Genomic DNA, 13,473 nt, shown 5'->3' on the forward strand with positions numbered 1-13,473 from the left:
ACCTCTCTATTCTCCTCTTAGCAAAGAAAATCCACATCAGATGGTGAGTATACACACCTAAAACAAAACTTGTTTCTACTACAAATAAACAATCACATAAATATGTTACACAAAAAAACACTTTGAAAAGAACCCATATTCATCAAACCTAAATATATGACTGAAGACTACGGTAGAGCAGATAAGTAGTAGCACTTTAAAATTTCTTTCGAATTTATCAAAATGCTTCAGTAGTTTCAATCAAAATACTTCATATTTATAGCAACATACAGTAAACTCTTGACTGAAAACCCTGAGTGTCACCATGGGTAAAGCTTTGATTTAAAATATTGCTCCCCTCAATTGGAGATGAATAATTTGCAGATCTACGAAGCATAACATTACGCCTTAAGATTGTTCATAATTATCAAGAATGCCCATGTGTCAACGTGTTTTCATGTCTTATTTGTTGGGAATGCCTAAGCACGGCTACCAACAATGAATATGATTTCTTCTAGCAATATGACAATGGAACATACACGGCAGGAATAAATCTAGGTAGATGATACCAAACCTGCTTAAATATTTCTTAAATAATACAATGAAAGATTTGATAAATTGAAGGATCTCAACCATACACTGCAGAGATCATTATAAATAATATATTCCAAACTAAAAGCCAAATACTGAAGAATGTCAAACATACTGCCAGCTGAAATTGGTATCAACAGTGTAATCATTTTTATGACTTCTCCCTTCGATTGGTTGGCAATGCTTTCTGGTTGATGTCAATTTGCTTTGAATCTATCTTCCCACGGGCAAATGCCTCTAAGTTCAATGAACTTTCTCTTATCTTGGTTTTACAGCACTTGATTTTAATCCCTTTCTCCTTTATGTATGCTTCTCCAACTTCTTTGGAATGTAGAACAAGTGCTTGTATTGCTTCCTCCTGCTTATTCTCAATTCGTCCTCTTGTTTTTGAACCCGATGTGCCAGAGCTATTTTTGACAGCATCTCGCAATCCGGTAACTACACCCAACTTGTAATTGTGTCTGGCAATCCTCGTATATGAGCTTTGAGTGGAGGGTTCTTTATTCTCCTTGTCAGCTGCGGTTTTGGAAGGATTATAGTTTGCAGACATTTTAGTAATTCTATTGAATGTTGCTGCAAATGCAAAGCCAGAGCAATCTGCATTTTGTTTGATACCATAGAATATAACCTGAAAAGAATCAAATTAACATGTGACAATGTTTCCAAACTAGGAAAACATGGAAGAAGAATAAAAGCAAGATAGCTCTCTTGTTGCTTGTTACCTGAAGAGGATGATTCCTGCTAGTGTATTTTCTAGTGAAATATTGTGTGTCAAAATTCTTTGCGATGACATGGGCAAGCTCAATCACCCACTGTTCCATCCTTCCAACTCCATCAATCTTCACTTTAGATCTCAGCTCTACCACGCGCATACCCCCAGCAAGTGCTTCTGAATCCTTGAGAGCCCCATTCATCACCTCTGCCTGCATTAAATAAACTAATATTATTGGAACTATATATGGTAACGGAACTATATATGGTAACTTTGTGCTTAAAACAATCCCTTACAATAATAAAACAAATAAAAAATAAGTGCAGTTACATATTTGACCGAAATGCCAATCTTTCCTAGGAAATCGCAACTGTTTTTATTTTCTAAACAGGCAGCCAAGCTTATTGGCAAGTTCAGTTTGAAAGCAGATTCTACGGCTGACACTAAGTGATCAAAAATTGTTGTACTTAAGAGCCTAAAGGTTCGGACAAATGGAATTTAAAGAACCTTAATGGTAATTCCCTGCTAGTCCATTGACCTTAGGCTGTCTCCATGTAGATGACATTTGTAGACGGTTCACGTAGAAACAAGACAACCCAACAGATACAATCAAGCCACAAATAAAGGTCCGACGTATCTTGAAAAACCGGATTACTATGGAAAATCAGACAATCCTTTGGCATCAAAACATTTTGTATTTAAAAATCAACGTACAATCCAAAAGTGTAGGCCTGTAAGACAAACGAGGTAATGGAAGATTAGAATGATTCATGAAGTGTTGTGATTCTTTCAAAAGGTGGTAGTTATGAAAAATTGTGACTCTTTCAAAAGACATAAAGGATGAAAGGTTGTGACTCTCTTGAAAGGCGGTTATAATTAAAGGTTATAACTGCCCCATTATGAAGATATAAATAGGAGGGAAAGTCATTTATTGAAGGCGTGGAAGAAAAGAGAATCAGATCTATCATTCAACCTAATACAAACTGCGAACTCAAAATTTATACATAGCAGTCAACAGATTATATACTTATAATTTGAACTCCAATCAACCAGTCATTTCAAGTGGTGGGGACATATGGAGCATATAAGGAGATATAGAATTGCATGGAGCTTATTCCTTTCCATCAAGCCCAACAGCAGGGAATGACACTTACCATTTAACCTCTCATTCCCTCTTCTTAGGTCACCACTACTTAAATGGAACTTAGATGTTACTTGCATCCCTTATGGCATCATGGTTAGATGAAAATTCAAAATTGAAGAGTGATTAAAAAAAAGTATACATACTTAGGAAAGAAGTTTAATTGCAAGAGGCTGCAAGGAAAAGTGTTGACCATGTGCATTCCACCATTCATCAGCATAATCCCAAATTGAGCATGAAGAGCGGAAATGTCATGATATTCAGTAGATACAAATTGGGCAAACTTGGTGAGGACAATGTTTTGAGTTCCATCATCATCACGATACGTCTTTGAAAATGCAGGCTTGTAAGCAGCAGTAAACTCAACATCTCTATATGGTGCCACCCTCTTTGGTTGTGAAACCATCTCTTGGCTATCAAACCTTGGTGACAAAGCATACACCAAGAGATGTAAAGGGATGGTCATCCTATTGCAATAGTCAACAATATAATTTTCCACTTCTTGAGAAAAGTATTTATATGTTCCTTGCCCACTATTATTGTTTTTATGTGCTCAACCATGGCCTCCATGTCATCATAAATATCACCCAAAAATGGGTGATCAATATCAGCAAATCTAATTATGCTTATGATGGCCTTAGTAAATTCCAGAACATATCCTGCACATTCTCACCACTCATCATCAAAGATCAATAATTGTACTATTTTGGCTTTTTTGTGCTTGATTGCCTCCGTACACTCCACAAAGTGTTGGTAGCCATAGCACTCGAGGCCTCTTACACCTTCACAAGTCATTGTAAGATGATAGTGTGTGATGCTGATGCAGTGCAAGGGAGGAGTGTTGATCTCTAAGCCTATGTTGCCGATTAGTGACCAACCACTTAGTCATTTGCAAGTCATTTACTAGGCAAGATTACAAGGTCATCACTACGACCGAGTTATCTAGTAAAGGCCAAGCAAGTTACACTTAGACTGAGCAAAACATTGCTGAGCATTCAATAGAGACTGAACAGATATGCAAGCCGAGGAATATAGTATGAGCTGAGTAATTTAATGATGATCGAGCATATTGAGAAGTTATCAAGTGTCGAGCACACAGACTTATAGAAGCCGAGCAACAGCATACATGACTGAGCGTCAGAAGCACTCAAGTGTCGAGCAATACAATTTTTGTTATGTGAGTTTGTAATGGCACAAATTCATATGTGAATCATTTTGGCCAACATTTCTATTAGATTTAATATTTGTAGTGCCAGATCAGATTCTGATTATGTGCCATTAGTAGAAGGTGATGATACCTAGGCAAACAACTCAACCAATCAAAAAAAGAGACATAAACGGAAAAAGATATGAAGTTTAAACCGTTGATCAAGATCTAGAAGCTTTACATGAAGTCTATTTAAGGAGGATTCTAACCCTAGAATCATGCAAGGATGAAATGCGAAAGGAAACACGCATGTGAAGGAGTTGAAGAGTCAGATCTAGCAGAGAGAGCAATCAGAGCAATGAAGGACAAAACAGATTTATCAGATTAGGAGAATCAAATCAGAGACAAAGGAAAGAGGAGACCCAAGATTAGCTTATAGAGCATACCAAGGGTCAAGTACTGTATCAGTTATTTTGTAATTGAGACAGGGCAAATCTCTTAACAGAATAGTCCAAACAAGCCTATTTAAATCTCCTAACAGAGTCCTTACTTTATTATAAGTGTCAAGCCCTCTAACAAGGCAAGATCTAATAGTCTTTTAGTCTTTAACAGGACAAACCTCTCACCAAGTAGATCATATCTTATGATTAGACATTGTAACCTTAATAGATTAACTTTATTGTTGCAACAGTGAAGCTTTGTGGGTTTCATCCCCACCCCAATTTTACCTTCACCTTGAAGTGTTTCTGGGTAACCAAATCATTGTGTTATGTGTTGAATTGTTATGGATGTGATGAACTTATTTTATGTTTCAGCATTACAGTTTTAAAGATGAATTTGGTATGATTTAATGAGATTGATTTTTAAAGTCAAAAAGTTTAAGATCCTAATTCAACCCCCTCTCAGTATCTTGTTTCCCATATATATATTCCAACAGAGAATCCCCAAAGGAGATGTCCTAGCCCCCAGCAATTAACCACACAATGAAAACATAACACAAAATACAAGATTTGGTACCAAACATAACTCTTTATTCATAAAACAACTGATTACATGCAATGTGTCATGCTGTAAGGCCTTCCCGATTACAGCCAAATACAAAGCAAGTAATAGTTCTGCAAGATCCCTCAAGAAACCCTAGCTAGTTCAGATTTGTACCACCATAGCACTATGGTAGAAACCTCCAAGCAAGATCTAAACTTGTGCTTGCAAACCACCAAGCAATCTCCTTGTTTCTCAAACCACAACTACTAGCTCTTCTCAAAATTTGGTCCTCTTCTCCAAACTAGATGGTTATCACTTAAGACTCCACAATAACCCTTACGTATACCCAACTAAGCCACAAGTCAACCTAGCAAGTTACAAATTAAATAAACCCTTATATTAAATACGAGTTGAGTCACAAGTCGGCCTACAACAGCTATTAAATACCAAATGCCTTAGAAAGCTTACAACATTCATTAAATACACCTAGGACAAATAACCAAGACCCAAATAGGTCAACACAAACTCCCACGATCGATCCACGTCACGGTCTTAATCCTTGCGCAATAAATGCACCAAGACAATTGATTAATTCTGCAAGAACACCATCCCACAAGCCACACTATCGAGCGTCAACAAAAACCACAAGCATTGTCGAGCTCCTACAAGCATTGCCAAGTTCCACAGTACATATCGAACAATAGTATATGCCAAGCTTCTTCAACGACCGAGCCTCTTCAGTGACCGAGCACCTCGGCCAACACTACACCAAGTAACGACCGAGCACCACTTCTTTGGTGACCAAGTCCTCAACTCCCAAGCCAAAATCCCTCCAACATGCAAGATTGCCAACTACCCTAGGATGCTCTTGCATCAAATGCAAATTGTGTTTGAGCAACCTATGATGGCATAAAACATAATGTCATATATCAAGCTCATCTACAAAATTTAGAACTGAAAAATAAAATATGAATACAAACTTAAATTACCTCCAACAACTACTCCAATGAAGAGAAGGTTTTGAGTATGGCTTACGTCACATGATGATTAGTCACAAACATTTGTATCTTCTTAGCCTCTATGTAAATTTTATTAACACATCAAAACTGAGTGCCAACCTTTTGAATGACTAAATCGAGCAAGTGGATTGTACATGGTGTCCACGAAATGTGATTATATGTGGGACCCACTATAGCCCCAACTGCCCTACAATTTTTAGCATTGTTCGTTATGATTTGAACAACATTTGCAGCCCCAACCATCTCAATTGATTCCATGAGGATATTGGTAATGAAACTTTCAACTTTTGTTTGCCCCTCACAATCCACTACATTCAAATGCATTGCCCCTTTAGCTAACACTGCTATAACATTGATCAAAGGCCTATTCTTGTAATCTTTCCATCCATCAGAAATAATGGACACACCTATTTCCACCCATGTATCCTTGATCACTTTTAATTTTGTCTCTAATCATGCTTTCTCCTTCAACAATAAGGTAGTTTACACATTTTCATACCCCTAACTGACATAATCAACAAGGTGCCTTGCAAAGGGTACTCACCATTTTCCAGCAATAAGGTGATATAAAAGGTTGAATAGAAGTCCATTTTCATATAAGCAACGAGCTATACTTTGATCAGCAACATATCTCATTTCATTTTTAGAGGCCACATCCAATGGGCCTCTTTTATGTGGAACAATTTTTTGGTTTAGAAGATGGTGGTGTTGCCAAGAAAGAATGTGGGCCAGCAGACTTTACCAAGCCACTAGGACGTCTCCTCAAGCCTTTTTGGGTATCAGATGGAGCAGTCATTGTCTTAGCGTTGTTGCTTCTCCTATCAGCTTCATCTTATTCTCTAGCATATTATAAGATTAAATGAGTTAACTCATTCCCATCTTTCCCCTTACAAGGTTCCATTGTTTTTCTAGTGCTACGAATGAAGTGAGGTTTTACTTGATATTATGAGCTGGAATGCTTTACGCTGCAATGGTTGCACTACCAAAGATAACTCCCACCACTAGGCACTGCCTTAATCAGCATTGTGTAATGCCAAAGCGATGAACTTGCCTCAATTTTAAAAGGGTTTGCCTAGCAACTAAACTAGAGCTTCCTCTTCTACTCCCAACCATTTTGTCTAACTCTCAATTTTTAACCGAAAATGGAAAAGAAAACTCTGCAAAAAAATTAATCAAAAAAAGAAATCAGCATTATAACAACTTAATATGCATACAATGTATAAAAAGAGTTTTTTTTTTTTTTTTAATTAAGAAGCTTTTAAAAACTTGAATTTTTTTTTTTAATCTTGAAAAAAATTGAACAAAATGAAGATTCACTACCTTTGCCCACTAAATCTGCCTTCTCCAATGATCATAAGTCTTTGATGGAGGTCTTAGTTTTAGATTGTGAGGTTAACAGTTGTCATTGATGTCAATATTTTTCCCAACCCTAGTTGTTTCAATAATTGGGTACCCACAAGATTGGTGCGTTTGTTGATTGCATATTGATTGTTATTCACCGATATATTGTGTCTCTGGTATTGTGTTTGCTGCTGATTGTATCTTAAATGCTTTATCATTTTGTGCCTCACCGAGAGATCTTAGTGCTGGCTGATCTACTTGGCAAGCAACATTTGGTGGATTATGGTTTTTGGGTCAATCCCTTGTGTAGTGTGTGTATCATGTTTCAGTCTCAATAACTCTTTACAACATATTCATCATAGCCATTGGAGCTGGAGTTTGCAATGCTATTGTAGCACGTTGGATTACTCGTGGAGTGTTGTATTGGTTGAGGTAGTTCACGTCTCATTCTCATTGTGGAATGTTTCAATGCGGCCTATTTCAAATAGGTTCTAGCCGACAAGTTTGAGGAGTACATCCAATATAAATATATTATCAACTCAAGTGGATGTGTGTCTATGTGTCCTTGAGTGTCCATATGATTTGCTTGTATGCGAGCTATATGTGATGCAAGTGCAAACTTACTCAGATAGTTGATTCGAGGAGGTACATGTAGTAGCAAACTATGTTACAAAGGCTCAATGACTATATTTTGTGGTGGTTCTACTTTCATCTTTCATATGCTGGCTATAAGCCTCTATGTATTGGCAATGAGCCTAATTGTAATTCTAGGGTGTAGCCACCTTTGCAATAAAGCCTACCAACAGTAGCCCCTTGTTGCAGTGAGTATTTCTAATAGTTAGCCTTTGTTATTAAAATCACCTTAACCGATGTCACCTTAACAAGTGTTTTTCATTTTCATGAAAAGTAGCTTCTTTGTGGTTTTTTCCAAATTGGGTTTTCCAAGCCCAATGTTGATCGTATTGGTGTTTCTTTGTTTTCATGCATATTTTTGTTATGATGATTTATTGTGCTTTAATTGATAGATCATAAGTATTGGATGGTGTTTGTTAAGTATGTACAAAAATTTGAAAAGTTTTAATAAGTGGGTATAACTTATTCACCCCCCTTTCAATTTTTGGCTTCTTCAACACTTAGTCCTCTAGAGCGTTTACTTTCTAAGAAAAATGCTACAGTTATAAAACAAAACCAAAATGTTGAAAAATGCTTGAGAAATGAATGAACAATCGTCAAATGACTATAAGCAACCTTTACTAGTTGAATTAGGGTTTAGTTTCTTTTTAATTAGATAAAATGTAATGTGGAACCTCGTTTTGGGCATCCAAATCCCCAATTTCCTATGGATCCCTCCGGACTTTGGCAAGATTTTAGAAGGGAAGGATCCAAATCCAAATCATACTAGAATCAAGATCTAGGGGTAACCAAACAAATCCAATAATATAGGTGCTACGACCTAGAGACATGACATCTCCTCTCCCTTAACCAAGCCATCCAAGTTCAAAGAAAAGAGTGTAGAGGAGTTACAAGCATTCATAGATTCTTGCCACAGACCATGGTCAGCTCCATAGATAACAAAATGACAGTAGTCAGCTCCATAGATAGGACCAACCATAGTTTGTAGAGGAGTCTATGAGTACTCAACAAGCCCAAAATCTTTTGACTCACCAAAACTCGAGAGCTTAAAAAGTAAAAAATATTTTATTTTGTATTTCACAGGAGTCCATTAGAGGGTTTTATATAGAAATATTCACCTCACCTCAAATTCTTGTTTTAAGTGTGTAACGGATTTTCTTGTTTTTGCCCATATTTTTGCTTGTTTGGGTCCACATCGTTTTTTTTTTTTGGTGAATATATCAAGTTAAATGGCAAGCTTCATGAGTTTTCACAATGGGGCAAGTTTTCATCTGTAACGAATGGCAAGTCAACTCGTGAGTTTCTCATGCAATTTCAAAACCTACAAATCCTACAACTTGGCAAGTACTCACATTTTCCTTCTATATGACAAACAATGCTCCCCTTCACCCACCCAAGCCAATAGCTATGAGAGTGCATCTATCTCACACGGTTCCCAAAGGACCCAAGATTCTCTTCCTCAATCCATGGCCACCCTTCTTCCATAGGGACAAACAAGTGCCCCTCCATCACAAATTCGATTAAGCAACACAAACATTGGCATTAGGGCCATCTAACTCATCCAAAGAATTCAAGTTATCATTTTTCCCAACCAATGGTTGTCTAGTGATTATGACATTGATTGACATACACTTTGTAGAGGTCCTATAATGCTTACCACATTTATCAACAGTCCCACATTGCGCTTTGATCACATGCACATGACCACAAAGAAAATGAGAATCCTCATGGCAATCTAATTGTAAACAAGACTCTTCTTGTTAGGGATCATTACCTAAGGTCTATTGCAATGTTTGCTATTTTTTTTGGCTTTTTTCTTGTGTTTTTTAAGCTATTTGTCCCTCTTTTCATAATGGTTAGCCCTCTTGTTTTTAAAGATGAGAGTTAAGGCTTCGTTCAACACTCTTTGTGCATTGTTTAAATTAGTTTGCTTGGTCTAGGCACCCACATTGCAACAAGTTTCGAAATTTTGGTCGAGCATCAAAGTTTATGGAGCAAATTGTCCCTTCTAGCTAGCCGTCATGTTTTCTTTTGGTCAAAAATGGAGTTTTATCAGATTTGGAAGATTTTTGCCAGGCTGCAATCTTGTAAAATGTAGCATCTTTATATTAGCTAGCTTTAACTGGTTAGATGAGGGCTTGCTACCAAAAAGGAAAGAATAGCAATTTATTCATGAAGTCGCCCCTGCACACCAGCGCTTAGTTGCTACAGCAGAGAGTTAATTTCATTTTTGTGCCTTCGGGTGGTTCAATTATTGTTGGTCAGGGATGATATGGAAGTCTAAGCACTTCAAGGGAGCTTTCATGGCATTTCTAGATTTCTTCAACACTATTGCAGCACATTGTATCTTGCTTATGGCCGTGGACAGTTGCTTCCAGCAATGCTGTTGACTGTCCTACTGTGGAAAGTGCTGTTTCAGTCTAATTAATTCTGCAATACATCACATTTGATTCTGTTTTTTTAGTGTGAATATTGGGTTTATCGTAATACCACACTATATTATGTACGGTGTTGTGAATTGAGAACTTTTAAAGACCTTAAATCACTAAATCGAATAAACACTGAATGATTTAAACTTAGTTTCTAAAAAGCAAGCAACTTTCCATTTATCATTCTTATTCAGTCTCATGTTTTGGCAAAACCTTAAAAAAATACGAATAGGGTCTTGTATGTTACAAACATGGATGAAACTGCACCAGCTCAATATAGATGTAATTTTACAAGAAACCCATCAATATTGAAATCACTCCCTGAATGAACTAGTAACTGTAAAATCACCACACGATAGAAATGAAACTGCCACTTCAATGCTCATCTAGTACTTCGTTTTTCTAAATCCATAACTTGCGGAGAAACTGAAAATAAGGGTTAAGAGTAGCTATTACATCAACGCAAAAACTATGTATAGCAAAGATAGGGACATTAAATGAGCCTCAAAATCAACAAATGTTTGTAGTAAAATAAACCAGGACTGTAATCAACAATTTTGCTTGCCTGTTCGAGATTGTGCTTGGTGAGAAGGCGCTGTGCGTTCTTCAAGGCCTGTTGTGCCTCAATATCAGGAGTGTCGGGATGCAACCCCAATTCCAGCATCTTCCTTATCCTCTCCTTCACTCCCACAACTACGCTCGCCTCCTTCGCCCTCCCGCCCGCACTTCTACCCTCTGCAACATCCCCTTCATCTTCTTCAGCCTTCACAATGAATGCCTCCACAGAGACATTCCCCCTGTTTATGCGCCTGATCCCACTCTCCTCCTCAAAATCACTGTAACATGAATCAGAATCCTCATTTGCTTCACTCTCAGACGAAGAATCGTGAATCTCCACGGGCCCAAAAACACGCCTGCTAGCTGCCCTGGGAATATTTTTCCTTGGAACGGAAGATGTTTGGGGCTCCTTTTTCCCAAGCATTTCTTCTGGTGGGTATTTGACTTTAGGATCGGTGCAACAGTTTCCCCTTCTCTTGTTTCCATTGATTTTGGGCTTTTTAGCAGGTGTGCATTTGTTGTCAAGATCGGAAATACTGCTTCCCGCTTTCCTTTTTCTCTCCTTGTTGGATGAATCCCTACCTTCATATTCTAACTTCTCCTCCTTTACATCGGAACAGAAGTCGTATTCTGTTTTCACGATGTTGTTCATAGGGGCGAGGATGGTGATTTTGTGAGCCCATGTAGAAGGGGCAGAATGTATCGATTTTGAGCATTGGCTGCACAGATTGGGTTTTTTACGGCATTGGAGACATTGGAGAGTTGCAGTGCGAGTGAGACAATGACAACAAGTAGCGATAGGGAGGATTTGATGGTGAGAGCGAGCTTTCTTGGAGTGAATTTTGTGTGAGCAGGAGTTGCAATAGGCCAGAGATTCAGTACAGCAAACTACCTCTGCTCTCTCACACTCGCATTCTGCACACTCTATACGTTCTTCTCCTTCCTTCCCCATGCTAGGCCTACCTTCCCTTCTTCACCAAGATCCTGATTGTTCGTTCCTTTCTACTACTGGATTTTGAGGATTCGATTCGGAATTTTGTTTCCCTTGATCCGAAGCGGGAAATCTAAAATTCAAACTCGGCCATAATACCATTTTTGTTCATTAATTCATGCCGAACTATTGGCTAACGAACTGAACTATACTACCCATTGCACTGATGATAGATTTGATTTTCTAAATTGTCAAATAAATCTTAAAACATAAAATCATTGACTTTAGCTTTTATTATATATATATATATATATATATATATATATAATATGTTAATAAATTAAATTTTAATTATTTTTTTAATGATAAGATTAATTTTCAATTTAAATAAAAGGAAAAAATCAAAAATATTTTAAATAGAATAGGAGATATTATTTATTAATATTCAATTTATCATATATAAATAAGATGCTCATTTTTAAAAAATCTTTCTTAATGTATTTTTAAATATAGAAAAAACAATTACCAAATCTTAATTTTACTTAATTAAAAAAATTTGATTGTAAAATCTTGAATGAAAAAAGCTAAGCATCTAAAATATAATGTTCTTTTTTTGAAACAAATAGTAATTTTAGACAATAAATGCTATTGAATAAATAATTAAAAAATAAAAAATAAAAATAAATATGATAATATAATCTTATATTATTATATAATTATATAAATATAATAATATATTAGTGAGATAATGAGAACATGCAATTCCATTGTAAGAAACAATTTAAAATATAATAATATATTAGTGAGATAATGAGAACATGTAATTCCACTATAGGGAACAATTAATTATATCAGTGAATAAAAGAGGACATTCAATTCCAATGGTAAGAAACAATTGCAACACCAGTGAACTACAACAAAGAAGGAAATCACTGTCAGTTTTTACTTCTATATCAAAATCATTGTTGGGAAATCAAACTCTTGCAAACTACCAAGATAGATAACATTGTGTTAACAATCTTTTCATTAAAGATGTTGTCATTATACAATCATATTAAATACACATATATATGTAGCAATTAAAGAGTTAAGTGGAATGAAGTCTATTGCAATCTAGTTATAGGTCCTAATATGCCAAAGGATCCTATTAACAGATCTTGTAATCAATTTAGCAACATTGGCAATCAGTAGTGGTGCAGTAGCACCCATAAAACAAAGGCACAATAAGAGGATCCATGAGTATAGAAGACATTTAATTACTTATCATGATCTCTCAAATGTATTTTGAATCTATTTGAATCAATGTGTAAGGCTAAATCAAGTCAGTTGTAACAGATTGTCCAAGTTGTCTAGTATGGTCAAATTATGTAAATGAACCCATAGAAGGGTAAAATGTCATATATAGTCTATTTTGATATGTTATTAGGTGTTTTATAAGTTTTATAGGTCATTTGTAGGAAAATACAAAAGTTGTCAAATATGTAAGTAAATATTGTCATAAAATGTGACAATATGAAAAAGATGATGTAAGAGAGAAGGTGAAAGTTCATAGGAGGCATCCAATAGGTTAGAGGAATTAAAATATATATTAAAATAACATGTAGTGGTTGTGATTTACAAATTTGAATTGTTGGAAAACTTTCTGAGAAGAAAATAAATGAAAGGAGGTTTTATTTTGCAAGTTGTATGTTAATTTTCTATGTAATTTTTCCAGAAACCTGACTAGTGTTTCTATTGGTACAACTTCGTCTGAAAAGATGAAGAGCTATAAATTATATTTTTGGAAAGGTATTTGAGTTATATTTCTTTTGGTTTTGGTTTGGTCAAATTTCATTGTGAGTTGAAGAAGTTATGAGCATTTGAGTGCAAACTGGTCTAAACCTAATTTTTATGTAAGCATTTTTGGAAGAAGAGTATTAACTTTTATTCTAGTTATCCTTTTGATATATAAATTGAAAAAATGTGTTTAACTAATATATATACTCTCTCATAAAAGGAATTGGTTTTA

General features: G+C 36.0%; 1 protein-coding gene across 1 annotated transcript; it reads right to left on the reverse strand.

The window, feature by feature from the left end:
- Window positions 1-231: 231 nt before the first annotated feature.
- Window positions 232-11,621, reverse strand: LOC149539138 (uncharacterized). The gene is made up of 3 exons (XM_089800463.1): window positions 10,542-11,621; window positions 1,293-1,493; window positions 232-1,198 (listed from the first exon to the last, which is right to left on the reverse strand). The coding sequence occupies exons 1-3, from the start codon at window positions 11,484-11,486 to the stop codon at window positions 722-724; spliced, it is 1,623 nt and encodes a 540-aa protein (XP_089656589.1). The 5' UTR covers window positions 11,487-11,621; the 3' UTR covers window positions 232-721.
- Between the last annotated feature and the right edge of the window lie 1,852 nt (window positions 11,622-13,473).

This window comes from Cupressus sempervirens, chromosome 9 (assembly GCF_028749045.1).
Source record: "Cupressus sempervirens isolate cs-2001-9-10 chromosome 9, ASM2874904v1, whole genome shotgun sequence".
NCBI classification, from domain to species: domain Eukaryota; kingdom Viridiplantae; phylum Streptophyta; class Pinopsida; order Cupressales; family Cupressaceae; genus Cupressus; species Cupressus sempervirens.

Coding starts and splice junctions, on each gene's coding strand:
- LOC149539138 (XM_089800463.1), bottom strand. CDS start 11,486: ATGGGGAAGGAAGGAGAAGAACGTATAGAGTGTGCAGAATGCGAGTGT. Junction 1,494..10,541: donor CCAAGCACAATCTCGAACAG/GCAAGCAAAATT, acceptor TATTTAATGCAG/GCAGAGGTGATGAATGGGGC. Junction 1,199..1,292: donor GCAGGAATCATCCTCTTCAG/GTAACAAGCAAC, acceptor GATTCTTTTCAG/GTTATATTCTATGGTATCAA.